The sequence below is a fragment of the Bombus bifarius genome, unplaced genomic scaffold (assembly GCF_011952205.1).
Source record: "Bombus bifarius isolate JDL3187 unplaced genomic scaffold, Bbif_JDL3187 scf7180000008214, whole genome shotgun sequence".
Taxonomy (NCBI): domain Eukaryota; kingdom Metazoa; phylum Arthropoda; class Insecta; order Hymenoptera; family Apidae; genus Bombus; species Bombus bifarius.
In genome coordinates, this window is record NW_022884517.1 from 175278 (window position 1) to 191217 (window position 15940).

The window sequence follows — 15940 nt, forward strand, 5'->3', positions numbered from 1 at the left end:
TTTTTTTTTAATTTACTTAGAGGAAAATATGATTAAATGCATTCGTTGCGCTTATTGATACTAAACTCAACGTTCTGTTACAAAAGTAATTATTTAACCACTTTTAAAAATACAACTGCATTTCACAATGTCAAATACCGTTGTATAATCAACATTAATTAATATTAATTAACAAGCTTTTCGGTTTAATTTTGCGATCAAATAGAACTGTGCAACGTTAGCTAGTGTCCTTGAATTCTTAAACCTATTCCTTTAAAAGAGTCGCTACTTTACGCTTGAGGAACAGATTCCCTCTTGAATTATTTCGTCCAATTAGCATAGGTTCGATTTCCTTTTCGTTGAAAAAATTGTCTCGTTACTCGGGCCGGGAAAATAGTTAATCCAGCTTTGCAACGAACACGTTTGGATCTGAATGTTAATGCCGCAACGGTATTACCAACTCCTCCCATTCTTCTGCATCTACGAGTTAACTTTCTTTGACCTTGAGAAGATTAATACGCCGGGATTTAATTAAAGCTACCAATTTTAATCATAGCGTTCATTAGAAGCGGTAATAATCTTCGTGCTCAGTCGGCTGACGGAAGCCGCGTTGTGAAAAGAAATCGAGCGAACATTAACCATCTGATTGATTGCACTTGCCGCGTTCGCTTCCGTGATACATTTGCATAATGCATTTCCCTCGGAAAATTATAGCTTTACCGGTTTGAAAAATCTGTCCTTACTGTGAAATCGCAAAATAGACAGATTTTTGATCGTTTAAGAATAAGATCCTCCATTTTTATTTCCTGTGATCGAGTGGCGTAATTTGTTCACGTCGACTATTTGCATCACATTTTCGAGAAACAAACAAATAAAAACCACACCTAATTATTTCATATTCTTCTCCGGAGAAATAACTTGCACATATATATTTTTGTTGCACCATAAGTTTACGTGATCGGAAATTGATGGATTTTAAGATCTTCGTTCAATTATTTATGGATACCTTTTTTCTTTTTCACCGATGTCGTCTTAGCAAAATGCGTTATCAGCTGAAAAAAATGTTTGCGAACTTTGTCGCATGTTACTTAATACTTTCTAAGACGCAACACACGGTTCATAAGTGAAAATTCACTTCATATACGTTGAAAATATCTATATCTATTGTCAGTTTTGATAGTAAATCATACAAAACCTGCCTCTAACGAGTAACTATAATATTTATTAAAAATTTATATACTTTGCGAAAGTAATGTGAAAAAGGTCATATTCTTACATTGGACGACGTATGCTCCTAATTCCGCGGCCAGGTCGAACGACACAGGAAGTCGTCCTTGGAGAATATCCTGCTTCACTTGGAGGAAAAACTGGTACCTTGAATAAAAAAGAACACATATTTTTATCGTATGAATAAAAAGCAAGAACAAGACGACAAACTTTTCCTTCGATAGTTTTCGATGAAAATTTAATTTTAACACATCTGCTTTATTTTTAATATTAAGATTGTTTTACGTACTATATAACCATACACCTCGGAAGATAATATAATATTCCATATAATACAATAATAATATATAATGTAGTAATATAAATTTCTATACAATTCTTCTTGCACACAATTTATCGAGATAATATTTTATAAACTAGGTAATAGATCTTTCCTTCTCTCAAAGATATGATAAAGAAAACGTTTGGCAGCCACTGTATGTATGTCGCGTATATAATTAATGACGTATGACACGTATAAACGTCTTACACACGAGAGAAGCAAAAGAAACGAAGCAAAAGAAGCGAAGCAGAAGAAGCGAAGCAAAAGTGGAAAAAGGAGAAAAAGACGAAGAAGAATGGGAGGGAAAAAAGGAAAAGTTACGAGATGGGGTCAACTTGCGGCTCGACTCGCCGTGAACTTCGATTTTGCCATCGTTGCCCTCGCGGTTTCTCCTCTTGTAAAGTCGTCGTTAAAGGATTTCGTAGTTTCTTTTTCTTTTCTCGCTTGTACCATCCGTTGCCACGACCTTTCTCTGCCGATATTACTTGCCGTCTCTTTCCTTTCGCGCGCGTTCTCCCTTTCATGCTCGTATGCACGTTTTCCCTCCCAAGCAGATTCCTTTTCGCTAGCACACTTTTTTCCGCTTCTTCTTTCCCCTCGCTTTTTCTTCATTTTCTACCTGCCAATCTCTCGTGCCTTCTCGTTCTTTGCTCATCCACCAGAATCGCTTTCACCCCCCGTTCTGTCATTGAGAATATCTCACATTCGTCCTGACTGTTTTCCCGTTGTTCTATTTACAAACACAATTTATCAGCAGCGAGCTCCAGCAATATATTTTTATTTAAGTCCTGCTGACACGGCGTGAAAAGTTCACGAAGAATTTTGAAAAGCGATTGAGGTAAATATCAATAAGTATCTTTCTGATTCTTAGATTCCAAAATAATATTTGATTTAAAAGTTTAATACAATTCTTTAAGAAACATAGTAACGTTGTAACCTTCCCTCATATCCTTGAGCAGTATCTCTTTTCTTTAGCTCCAGCAATAGGTGTCTTTTATAGAAAACGACATCCTCGCTTAAAGCACCGTTTGCTTGGCTCGTCGCGCGATAAACATCCTTTCTATTTCATTTTCTTGATATACACGATCCCCGAACGCTGTTTATTAACGCATGAATAATTCCCCGACCGGTTGTGAATCCTCCACATCCTTCGAAGCCAGACCGAATCCCCGACAGACATTTCCCTCTTTCATATTCCATTTCTTCTCCATTCTCCTGCGCTTTATCTTTTTCCTCCCTTAGTCTGCTGATGCAAGGATTACCTGCGAAATTCGTTTTAGGATAATTCCATAGGATTTACCATCGCTCTTCCGTTTTTCCCGCCTCTCCATCCGCGAATTCTCGTCGCGCGTATCGTTCGTCTCAAACACAAATATACACGCGTATATAACTCTCGTCTCGTTTGTACTCTCTCTCAACAGACTGCAGAAGAAATTTAATATATTATCCTGAAATCATTAAGATCCCATTTATTAAGTTCCTCTTTTTCGCTAGAGGAATTCTTCGTCTCTTCCTTTTCCAGTCATCGCCTCAATCAGTCTGCTTTCTTGTCTCGTCTTCCTCGCGTCCCTCCCTCGTTTAACCTCGTCCTCCCTTCTCTCTCCTGCTTTTTTTCTCTCGCATACTTGTTCTTTTTTCCTGCTAGGTCCACGTTTTCCTTCCTCTTCTTCTTGCTGCCGATGCAACCTCTACTCCCTTTCATTCTCGTTTCTCTCTTTCTCCCTTTCTCGGCAACCTCCTGCCTCCATCTCTTGCTTTCTTTTCGCCACCGTTACCCGATCGTGGGGAATACCGCTTATTAACACGCCACGTCAGTGCCTGCCGACTATAAATCTGCTCGCGTTATTAAGGAATTGTCAATTCGCTTTCCGGGCCGCTTTCTCATTTTTCAAAGTCGGATAAAGACGTCTTCGCCGCGTTTCCCTCTCGTTTCTCAAGTTCTCGTGCTCTCCTTCGTCTCACCCATACCACTTGAACTCTCGAGGAATTACCAGGCGATTCAAGTCCCGACCTCTTCGTGCACCGCCTCCATTTACATCGCGTTTCAGACGTTCCTGGTTACGTTAACTTTTTACGTTTCCGCGTAAACTATACAGTGTAAATGCGCGCGCACGCGACGTCAAATGAGATTCGGTTTTAAAGCATTTCGACAACAGTTAACGAACTTTTCGCCAATCGTCTATTTTCTTCTTAACCTATTTTACACGTTACAAATTATCCTTTATTGTCACCTTTACATGCCTTTCTTTTGTCATTTATATCGCCTCCTACTTTCATCCATTTTGAACCATTTTATTTTATTCCTTTCCACGTTCTTTTACTCGTTGCTCGATCTTCGATCTTCAAAAATGTCAGTTCCATGAACACACAAGTATACTTTAATCGTATCAACTTTGAAACGAATTATTCGTTGAATTTCTTTTGTTAGAAGTGTAGGACATTTTACAGAAGTAAGATAATCAATGTAATAAAACAGCAAAAATACATTACAATTAGAATTACCAAAAGGAGTAAGAAAGTAGCGTTAATGCCTACGTGTGCAAACGGGTTAATTGATTAGCGGATAAAATAGAAAGTCTTTGCAAAAGATTGTAAAGAAATAATAAAAGGTTGCAGAAAGTAAATCAAATTTTATACATTTTATGCCCTTTGAGCGAATCTTTTTTTGAGAACACCTAATCGACTCGTCTTTCTTCATGGATTCCCTCATTTCTTACTTGTGGAACTTTAGTTCGCTCGTTCCTCTGATTCGTTCGCGCGTGCAAGAAACGCTCGCCAAAGTGAGCGATAACGACACGGAGCGGGTCGCGCGCACGCACGAACGAACGCAGGAACGAATAATTTCGACGCACTCGGAATTCTCAAACGTTACCGGCAATTCTGGAATTCCCTGGAATTTTGAGGTTCGCGATCGACCACAGATCGCATGCAGGCGTGACGTCGAACGAAAATTGTCGGCATTATCGGTGCATGCGCTAAATTTCACGGCAAACGGCGCGTTTTCGCGCTCTCAGAAAATCGATGATCGCTCGTGACTCCAAATGAAAGCACGAGTTCACCGAATACGTGCCTTGAAAAGTGCACAGGGAGAACTGACTGCCAGCAATTTGTTACAGCGTTCTTTTCGCAAAAGTTTCAGTTCTCTCTGACGTTATCTCTACTGTAAATTCTATTCCTTGCAATAAGTATTCCACGTTGTTAATTCGGTTTTCTCTTAATCACGTGGTTTCTCGTCAAATATATTAGAATCCAATAAGTCCGGACCGACAAAGACAGAATGCGTAACGTTTCAGATGAAATGGGAAGTTTATTGGTTCAGGACGTATCTAAAATCTTGAATATTTAGAAATTAAACGTCTATTTAAAGAAAATAGAGATGGTACTGAAAACGGAAGCTTTTAATAAACAGCGTAACAATAAACGGCACGGATTTGCTGGACGATCTAATATATAACTTAAGATAAAACGATATAAGCTGGGTAGTAACTTATGACTCACCAAAATAAATAGCTCGTCGTTTATCCTATTTAATCGTTTCGAAAGTCCACGACTACACCGAACAACGTATCGGAGGTAAGCACCTTGCTGAGGAGTGTCTGGGTGTCGCGTATCCCATATTCAACGCGCCTTTTTATATTTGCACGCGACCATACACGAACAAATAAAAGTGGAGAATCGTCGAAACGACAATGTCTTATCCTCACTGCACGAACGGATGCGCTACTTCTTGAGCTACGATTTTATATCACGCAGTCCAGTCGCACAATCTGTATCTGTATTTTATATCCTGTTATATCATGTCGGGGTACGCAGCCGGGAATTTTTGCCGCGTGTTAAGGAGCTTTCACACCGACGGGCGACCCGAGGATTTGTGAATCAGAACATGCTACAGAGCTGTGAATTTTTCTCGAGGAGCAAAGCTTTGGGAAAACGGGGAAAGTTTCGTCCGTCTTATCGGGGATTAGTCACAGGTATGATAACATAGAAAGGTGGCATTTCGCTTGGTAGAAAGAATTTTCTACGATAGATTCATAATATTACCTGTGTGATTGGCAATACTAGGTGTAAAGAATTTTTCATTCATGCAAACTTCTTCCTTTTTTCGTTCATTTCGTCCATGGATGCATCAAATATGAATATTCAATAAAAATAACGCAACAACCGCCCCATTCCAGAAAAGAATCTTTACAAGAATTTATACACCTCATCTCGTTTAGTACTTTTATTCAATGAGAAAACTTTGGTAAATTCAGTTGCATGCACATTCCAAGATGCCAATCGAGAAAAATAGTTTACTATCGATTTCCATATTGCGTTTGCAATTACAAGAAATTGCACCGGCGAATATCGAAATACAGCCATGTAAATCGATGTACGGATGGCGCACGGACATATAAAACAGTCCTCTGTGAGCGTGAGCGAGCGAGGTGGAAGCCAGACACGGAATTGCTACGTCAATGAAACATCGTCGAGGGCCTCTGGAACTCGAAGAAAAAGGAAGTTACGATCTCCTGGAGGATCGTGGGCGGACATTAGTAACGATAGGCAGCGGTGCGAGTTGCCTTCTAACGTTTCTGCGCTACCGAGATGAAGAAAAGCCACCTAACGAGATTTTGTGAGATTAAACGATCGTAAAACAACGCGGAGATATCATCGATTAATGGCATCGCATAATGGTATTCTTGAACAAATCAACAAAATATTCATTGATATAGGAACAAATTAACAAAATATTTATTAGTACAGGAACAAATTAACGAAATATTCATTGGTATAGAATTGCGAATAAATTAGAAGTGATTTTGTAGTTCGTTTAAGATTTATTGAGAAAATTCAAATAACGTTGCATTTTCGTGTTAAACATAATCGTGGTTAGATCGGAAATATGTTTATATATGTTGTTTATACTCATCTTATGTGAGTAGCTATTTTGTGTATAGAATTACCTTACTCTAAATCAGCATAACGATTTGCTTTATTTTTCTAGGTATACGATAGGAAACAAAAGTTTAGAAAAGGTAGACGCGGAGAACAAAAGAAAAAGAAACGCCTACCGTACGAATTCAACAATGTTCTTTATAATTTTCATTTTCGGTAGGTAATTATTATCTATCGATCAACGGTTAATTGCTATGGACCAGCGAGAAATACGCTGCCTTAGGGCTAAATATGCTAATCTATAGTCAAGAACCCGAAGTTAGTTGTTGGATAGAAACGAGAGAGGTGTTTCCGTTTCGATCACCGGAGGGGTCAATACTCTCGTCTGCGGTACTGATACAGCGAAACGGCTATCAGACGTTTCGCGAACTTCGCATAGTTTTAGCAAAACTCGAACTAACGCATCGACTGATACCTGACCGCCTATTACATATTTTACTCGTTGGGAATTTCTAGAATTTTAGAACGATCAACATGCAATTTGAATAAAATTATAAAATCTCTTTTAATGCTTTCCACTCAACGATAAAAAGCGCCTATATGTAAAAGAAAATATCAATAATATTTTGGAATTAATTTTCTAAAAATGCACACTACACGTTATAAAACAAGGAAATAAAAGGGACTTAGAAATGCATTACTACAGTCGGCAGATCGAATAATTCTCTCCTATCAACCACTCCCTAAACACTCTGCCATTATACACAAATCGTTTATCCGACAACAGTCGTCGTATTTCCCTCGTTATTCGTATTCCATCGTGTAGCTATAAGAAGATCGAGACAACTACGACATAGAATTGGAACGTCCACGATTCTGCCTCGTCGTACAAGCGGAACGACGATGCTAACAGTCACATAAATTTTCACAGTTCGCGTTTTAACACCTTCGAATACCACGATATTGCGAAACTAAATAGTCCTTAACGTTCGTCATCTGCTCGCGAGAACAACAAAAGTAACAGCGGTAGGACCGTAAAACGCATATCGCGAACGTGTACGATCGTATCTTTCCTTTGAAAAACTCGCTCCATCTCGGTGAACACACCAAAAATCAAGGACGTTTAACCATTTTGCATCTGTGGCCGAGTTATCTCGCGACGCAATGTCATTTGTGCGACGCTTTAGGTGAGATGTACATTCATTAAAACACGAGATATCTGATTTGGATGAAAATTAGTTTGCGAGAAATCTTCGAAGTGCGATGGATTTAAATAATGCCGAACGTAAGATGCGTTTAGCATGCACTTTCCACCTAATACGTGTACCCTAATATCCATACAGTCTGTCTTTCTTTATTTTGCAGTCTTTTGCATTTGCTTCGAGATTTGCTTAAACATTCTTTCACTAACGTTCGATTCTTTCACGTATCCGTAGAGCTAGAACCTCAGTCTCTCGCAATAAGCGAATAAAAAGAAGCAATCGCACAGAATTCCCGTTTCAAAGTTATGGTCTCGATATTGTAACGTTTATTTAGAAATATCGAAAAACAGACACGCGAGATATAGTTGTAACCAATCTGCATCGTTCGTGTTATAATTCTCGAGCAGCTTTCGATTTCTGCGAAAACAAATATGTAGTGATGGCGGGAGCAAATGCGCATCTTACCGGAATTATTTATAAGCGGTTGGTAGCGCGTAAATATTGATATCCCGCGGTTCGTTCATTGTGCAATGGAGTCGAAGATGCAACCACGACGGGGCCTCGACAAGCGTCCATCGATTGCTCATACTCGGGATAAAAGATGAACGCATTTGCATATAGATTGTGTTCGTCTGTTTCCAAAGACGCCTTTTCTTCCCTTTCCTCGGTACACCGGATCGTGTGACTATACCGAATCAAGCGAATGAGCGTCTTTCCCCGAGTTTTTATTTTGCCGGAAAAATCTTGAACGATGGACGACAAGCTTAATGCCGTGAAAACCGCCGAATTTTTCCGCCCTGTCGCGGTAATACATGGTCTCCTAGTATGACAAATCCTTTTTCTTTGTTAATTTGTTGGTAGCTCTTAACGAATTACGAAAGGAACGATAATACCTGGCGACGTTATTGGATTTCGTCGGAACAAGTCGATATCTTGGCAGAAGAAAGGATGGATAGAGGCGCGGTAAAAGAACGGATAGTGCGGTAAAAGATTGATTAAAAGTAGGATGTTTGGTGATTTGATAAGGCATTATATGACGAGATAGATGTTAGTAATTGATAAGTTAATTTCAAGCAAAGTGCTTACGCCTTCGATTCGTTATCGTTGGGCTTAATAACGAATAGGTAGAAGGGATTTCTAATTAAGCCGAAATATACAAAGTTTGTATAATAATTGTATGTATATCGGTTCGATTGTGGATCGCTTATAACTTATAACTAATACAGATTACCAAGAAAAATTAAGACATCATAATAGGAAAAAATAACTAGAAACTCATAAAGCTTGACAAATTTTAAAAATCTGATAGAAACACAGAATATAAGCTAATATAGCAAGAAAAGAGATCAGATCCTACAAGAAACGGTGAGAACCTGTCTATCTAAATTATTAAAGTTTGGTACCTCGCGACTAATTTGTACTTATATTTGCAGTCAATATTCATAAACTAAAAACGACGAGAAGTTAAGGATAATACGTGATTTTAACGAAAACCTGCGCTATTCTAGCTTCAAGATGAGCTAATAAAGAAAACAGGTTTCCTCCGTAATCACTATCATCTAGAATGCAATGTTAATGTTGCTAGTTTTCAAAATTCTTCCGTACGACAGGACGAAAAGGTTTCTATAACTATCGTACATTGAGACGCACAATTTTCAGATTTCCATGAAAGAACGATACTTCGCATTTAGATACGTAATAACAAAATTACCCCCGTGGAAGCCCTCGTGAAAGCAATCAAACGAGTCGACGAGTTTCATAGTGTATAACGTTTCACGAAATATATACGTAGACACGCGTAATGTATATATATTTTGCAAAAATAAATGCTACGATAATGATACAAAAAACTTACTTGGTAAAGAAATCAACATTAATATAGTCAACTACTGAAAGCAATGGCTGCAATCGTTTAAAAAAAAATTCGTTGTTAAATTTATATAATACATTCTAGGAAACTCTTTGTAGCCCTTTTCTTTTCGTACTACCAAGTTTTACGTTTACCGTCTAATCGCTAATTAATAATTTGCTTCGTGCATCACTTTGTAAGAAATCGAAAAAAATAAAACAATCCCTTACCGTGCTTCCATCACGCGGAAGCGGATCCGAAATATTCGAGATCGACCAAGGCGGTAGTTCTCTCCCTCGACTCCGCTCGCGGTCGACCACAAGAGGAAGAAACACCGTGAATGATCGATACCAACCGCAGCGAAGTCGACAGTCTCAAAAAAATGATTGTTTTATCTTGGCAGGTGGAACTTAAAGGGAAGCAGCGTTCGCAAAGCGGAGGAAAAGGTAAAAGCTAGAATCGTACACAGGGGTTGTGAAACTCCCTCCAGCGAGCAACGAATCAATCGAGTCGGTTTATCGGTGACAGAACCCTCAATTTTTCTCTAGATTTCCATTAAAAAGGTCCGTTACACCCTGCCGTCGACATCGGCATTCGCTTATACTCTTGTCGACGCTTGATCGGCTAAATCGATCCACTCACGGATATATATTACGTATAAGGCTGATAAAAAGCTACAAGAAATGACGGTGATTCCTCTCAAGAAGCTAATACCGTTCGTACGAATTTTCGAGATATTTCGCGAATCCGATGGTTGCATTGAATTTCTTCGCAATATACACGTAAGTCTATATATGCAATTCAATTTGAAATTACTAGAATCTACAGAAGTTATCGATCAAAGGTAATTGAACAACTGATTCCAGAGTTAGATATTCAAAGATATGTGTACTCCGTCATCGTACCGTAATTTTATTAAGATCGTTAGAACTTCAGTACAGATCTCTCTGAAGATTCATAACAGAATGCATTGTAGGTTAAGTACAATAAATTCACTCGCAATTGTCGCCTAATAAATTTTAATTACTACGTGTTCTCATTAAAAGCGTTTAACACTGTAGAAGTATTGAATTTAGTTAATATTTTATACAATGGATCAATAATAACATTGAAATTTACGAAGGACTCATATAAGAGATTACTCAATCTCAAAAGTCTAGTTCCAGTTCTACTTATTATTAATTTATTTACAAAAAGTCATCGTATTTCTTTATTACCTCCAATTTCTTACTTCCATGTCGTGCATTCGATTAATTTTTAATAACTATCGTCTGTGATTCTGTCGACTGACAAATCTTATACTGCACTAAACGATACATAAAACATAAGATTAACATCCAGACAATTCGTTCTTTGTAATTCGAAGGAAGAATAAAAAAGGAAAGAGGAAAAGATAGTAAGTTACATCGAGTGGAGCGATTTGTTTATCAAAAGAAGCGCGCTTGCGTTACTGGAACGAGTGCAATGTCGGAGAAGGAGTGTTTTAAATTCTTTTAACTCCTTCGCTGGAATGACGCTGAGGTAAAAAGATTTTCAGGCGTGCTTTGAAGAATTTTAAGCCCAACTCATTAGGATAACGAGACAGGCATCCAGTGCCTGTGACACGAGACCTATACTCGTGCAAACGTGTCTGTTTCGTATTCATGATGCGACATGCGACAGAACCGAGAGCTCGTCCGTGTATACAAACACACGCGAACATAAAACGGGTGGTACTTCGCGTTACTAGTGTTGGAACTGATTGAGAGATTACAAAACTTGCTTCGTCCATTAATTCAAGAATCACGACCGGACAATGTAAAACGATGTAAATTTTCGTCAGCGTTAACTACAAAATCGAATTCTATCTCTCCGACTATAATAGCCAAGGAGAAGAAGGAGAGCGAGTACTGTTAGGTTCTCGTAATAAACGTGATACCAATCGACGTGTCTCTCGCTTGTGTTGTCTTCTTCGCGATTAATCGTTTAGCAATTCAAGCCGAGAAGAAATAACGGAGTGGAAGATTGAGAAGTTCACGCTATTGTATTTTAAAACGGAAAACGTGTGAATTTAAGATTAATCGTTGTTTCATGTCCTGGATATTATGAGAAGTTTGCGTGGTTCGTGGTGATGATGATGATAATGATACAGGATGAATATGTATAATTTAATTTCTATTAGTACAGCTAACAAGCATACTGACAGCATACATATTTCAAATTGTGAGCAGTACCTACAAAATAAATATTAACGATATAAGATACGAGGCACGATAATTTAATGACACGGTAGAGGAAGTTTCTCCATGACTACGTACATTTCTACCATTATTATAACATTTTTAATAATTTACTGTAAAAAGTGTTAATAGTTTTCATATGTTTATTAATACAAGTTCGATGAATTGTATCTATGTCTGTATCTAACAACTTCGTTCGTAGTACCGTTGTTGATAAATTAAAATTTTTGAGACGGATCTCGAAAGATAATGATATTATGAAATGTTTTTATAATCATCGATATTTTTCTCGACTATTGATTTTAGTTTGTAATGGTTTGCCAATACCCTGATATATTTCGTTTTATTCAGACCCATCTTGTGACACTTTTGATCCATTACCCTCTCCAATTTCACTCTTTCTGTCGTGAGATCTACCATATAAATAGAATTCTCGCTCCATTGCATTAATTAAAAAAATAGGGAAACAAAAATATGATCCATCGCATATTTCACTGAAATAATTCTATCAAATGTATTTCCCTTCAGCATAGAACTCAAATACAATTATGCCAAAGCTTGGATCGATAAAATTATTTGCGAGAGGGTGGTTTACAGCATCGAGGGTAGTTAGTGGACTATTCGCGTGACAAGATAAATTCAATCTGCTCACCTTGTGATCTCTTCAATGAGCTTGCAGGGGTCCGCCGCGTAGAATTTCACACCGAAGTAGAGAGTGTAGACATCCGAGCTCGGATCTCCTTTTTGGACTTTCAGTTGCTTTCCGATCTTCTTACTCGGGTCGAGCCATTGCTATAAAGGTGCGCGAATAACACAGTAGAGAATTACTTCTAAATAATTAATCCCCTTCCGATCGAGGCGCGTCACGCTGAAACTGTTGATCAAGCAGACCGGAAATTGCAGGCAGCTTGACATTTCCCGTGGATAATAATCCTATCCTCTTATGGCCCGGGGCCGATGCAATCGACTCCCTTCGGGCCATCCTTCCTATGAATTTTTCATCATCGAAATCTAATTAACCGTTCGATATCCAGTTATTGCATTGATCATACTGCTGTTTGTTCAGAGTCACGCCAAAGACGTAGCAAAGACACCGCTTCGCGTTAGACCGAGTCAATTTGCCTTTGATTATAATTATAGAAGGGAACGCGTCTGTATCATACCGTAATTGACAAAGCTTTACCAGAAAGCGAACAAAATTTCTCACGCGCGCTACCTTGATCTGAAAATTAAGGTCTAAAGAGCTTTCGAAACGATCATATGATATCTAATTCAATACTCGTGGAAATAAAAAGAAACTTCTTGACATATTTTCATGAAAACAAAAATGAAATTTAAAAACAATGGCGTAGTATATTTTTCAATGAAGTTATTATATGGTGAGATACAATTGCATAATAATTTTAAAATATGTTAAAAGGTATAGTAGGCACGGAAAGTACATAATAAACGTTAGATAAAAAAAATGTCAATGAAACATTTAATATCTTAATATCGCACCCATATAATCGGTACATAAATATCGGGGTAAACACATTTTGCTAGTAACAAATTTAACATATCCGAAGTCACCCAGCTAGTACATAAACATCAAGATGAAAATATTTGTAAATGCTTCCTGCACCTACTACACGCTATTCGTTGTAATTTCGATCAACTCGATACGGAAGGTCAATAGAAACAACATCCTTACCGTCTGATTGCTGTGATCCAGGTAACGTAGACCGAAGTAAGCAGTCTCTAATAGATTCAGGTGCCTGAACACCCTATCCAGCAGTTCCTGACCAAGGTTCGAGCTCTGGAAAATAGAAAAAAAGAGCAATATTTGATTTATCCAGTCAATAACAATGCCGACGTTAGCGACACGAGCGGAATTACTTCCTGAACCGACCTACATTAGTATCACTGCGACGACTTTCGATCCGCGCTCGATCGAGCGTGGTGATTTAAATCGTGATGCGCACGCGTCATTGAGCACGTCGTTCGAACTGCATTAGAACGCGTTTATATGCCTTTGTGCACGAGAACCAACTATCTATCGACGCTGATTCAAAGGGAAGTTGTACGACACGTTTCATAACGGTTCCGTCCCAGCCGCAAAATCGATTTCCGTCTGTTTCCAACCTGAGAATCTCGCGCAATCTGTCATTACGCTCGGTAGATTTTCTAGCTGCACGCGGAATAATTAAGTTCTATCTGTAGCGCGAGCAGCCATATTACGATCGGACATGTGGTACTTCGCAATTATTACACAGGACAGAGTGAAATAGAATTTAAAATCGAGTTTAAAACAAAAACGAGTTTAATACAAAACCAGCTCGATCCTCTTGATGTCGTGATAGCACGTCACTTGTTTTACTGTGATAAATAACAGGTATGCTAGATCAAAACGCTTTCGTTGTCGATCGATCTTAGTTTCTTGTCAATGCTTTGTGTTTTCCTTACATTTCCAACATGCGTGTTTCTATATTTTCGCAATACATCGTTTGGTTTAATAAAAACAGAAATATTTATGTTATACAAAATAAATAAGTAGGATAAAGACTGGTTTCCTGTATGTAGATTCAATAGTTGCGAGCAATCGCTGTTTTTTTTAGACAGATACTCGTTCCGTTTCTGTTAAATTACATTTTAACGTTCGTATATTCTTCTATATGAGAAGTAATTTCTATACGTGTAACGAAATAATAGGTAGTTGTAACTTCTCGCACAAGGTTACTAAATGTTAGTTCGATGACGCTTAACTTAAATACATATGTCCGTGCTATACCGTTTAGTGCCCATATGTTCAATAATCTCGCATAGTTCTCCATTAAACTTTCACTTCGAATGCTATAGTAATTAGCATACCAGGCTTCCAAGAGTCAAATATTCTTTTAGAGATATTAATCTACTTAAACATTTTCAACCCGATCAAGAAACAGTGCCTTACCATTCCTACCTTCAAACAATATAACTTAAGAGAAAACTAACAAGGAACTCCAGGAATCAAACCAATTTCCAAGAATCTAATATTCTTCCTTAGCATTTCTAAGAACCTAATATAAAAGTTAAAAGTATCTTGCTAAAAGAACCACCATCAAAAGGAATGCGGTCAAGAATTTATTTCCACGATGCAGACCTTACAATTTCTCCAAGTTCCTCTTTGCGTGGTTAAGCCACCTCGATTGGAAAAAAGAGGGTAGAAAGAAAGAAAAAGCGACCAATTCGAGCAGAGACGCCCAATAAAAGAATCGAAAGGTGAAGAATCGAAGATAGTTTACTGCATCGACTCGGCGTCGATTTAACCGCGGGACATCCAGTCGGTGAACTGAGATTGAAATCACCGGTTTCCGGTTCCCAGTTGGCTCCGTGGCTGAGCCATGACGCTCGTTTGTTCCCCTTCGGGGGAAACTAACGGAGATTCACGACGTGTGTTTTCGTACTCGATCGTTTGTTCCTTGAAGATATGGGCTGTGTACGTCCCCGTGCACATGAATATACGAAGAAGGAAAAATATCCCTGAGTTTGTTCGTAATTAGCGTAGCCGCGTTACCACCTCTTATTCTTTACTCCGCGTCCTTTCGTTCTACCGCACAGTCTTCGTCGATCTACTTACATACTTGGCTCTCCGGCGTGTTCTCCGTTTCTCTTCCGCGAGACGTTTGTTGCGTTCAGCTGTCTCCCTCGATCGTTCATTACATACAGAGAGCGCCGTTTCTTGCGCGCACACACCATTGGAATTGGAGGATGATAATTGAAGCCGAGGCTGATGTTTCTAACGATCTTGCGGTGGCTCGACTTTGACAAGTTGCGCGCGATATGTATTGATCATCGCCACGCCGTGCACGTATTCGAGACAATTGTTAGTTTGCGGCGTTACGGCTGCCACGCTTCGTCATTTGTCGAGGGAAAGTATTCTTCGGAAACGAGGAAACCCGGGACTAGAACGCAAATTAGCGGTGTCTTTCGAGTGATCCGCGTAAATTTTGTTGATTTCCTTTCGTGGATGTTGAAAGAAAAATTAATGAAAAGTAAATTTATAATGTCACGTCGAAACGTTTGACGTCGTAATATTTTGTTCGCAAATATAATTAAACTTTACGAAATGTCCGATCGAGATATGTACTACTAAACGATAAAGTCATTTGAGTACCATCGTTTCTGCCATTTCCTTCGTATCATTTTCTCTTCAAATACTCGTTACACTATGAGCATTTCGCACACAGGTCACAGAATTTTACGACGATAAGTAAACGTATTGTTGATTTCTCTAACGATCGAA

General features: G+C 38.6%; 1 protein-coding gene across 4 annotated transcripts in view; it reads right to left on the reverse strand.

The window, feature by feature from the left end:
* Window positions 1–15940, reverse strand: part of LOC117211005 (band 4.1-like protein 4) — a 62405-nt gene that overhangs the window by 14643 nt on the left and 31822 nt on the right. For all 4 annotated transcript variants that reach the window (XM_033454550.1, XM_033454549.1, XM_033454551.1 and 1 more), the window contains 3 exons: window positions 13370–13474; window positions 12329–12468; window positions 1256–1353 (listed from right to left, as the gene is read on the reverse strand). In XM_033454550.1, the coding sequence (XP_033310441.1) occupies window positions 1256–1353; window positions 12329–12468; window positions 13370–13474 (343 nt within the window). The remainder of the gene's footprint in view (window positions 1–1255; window positions 1354–12328; window positions 12469–13369; window positions 13475–15940) is intronic.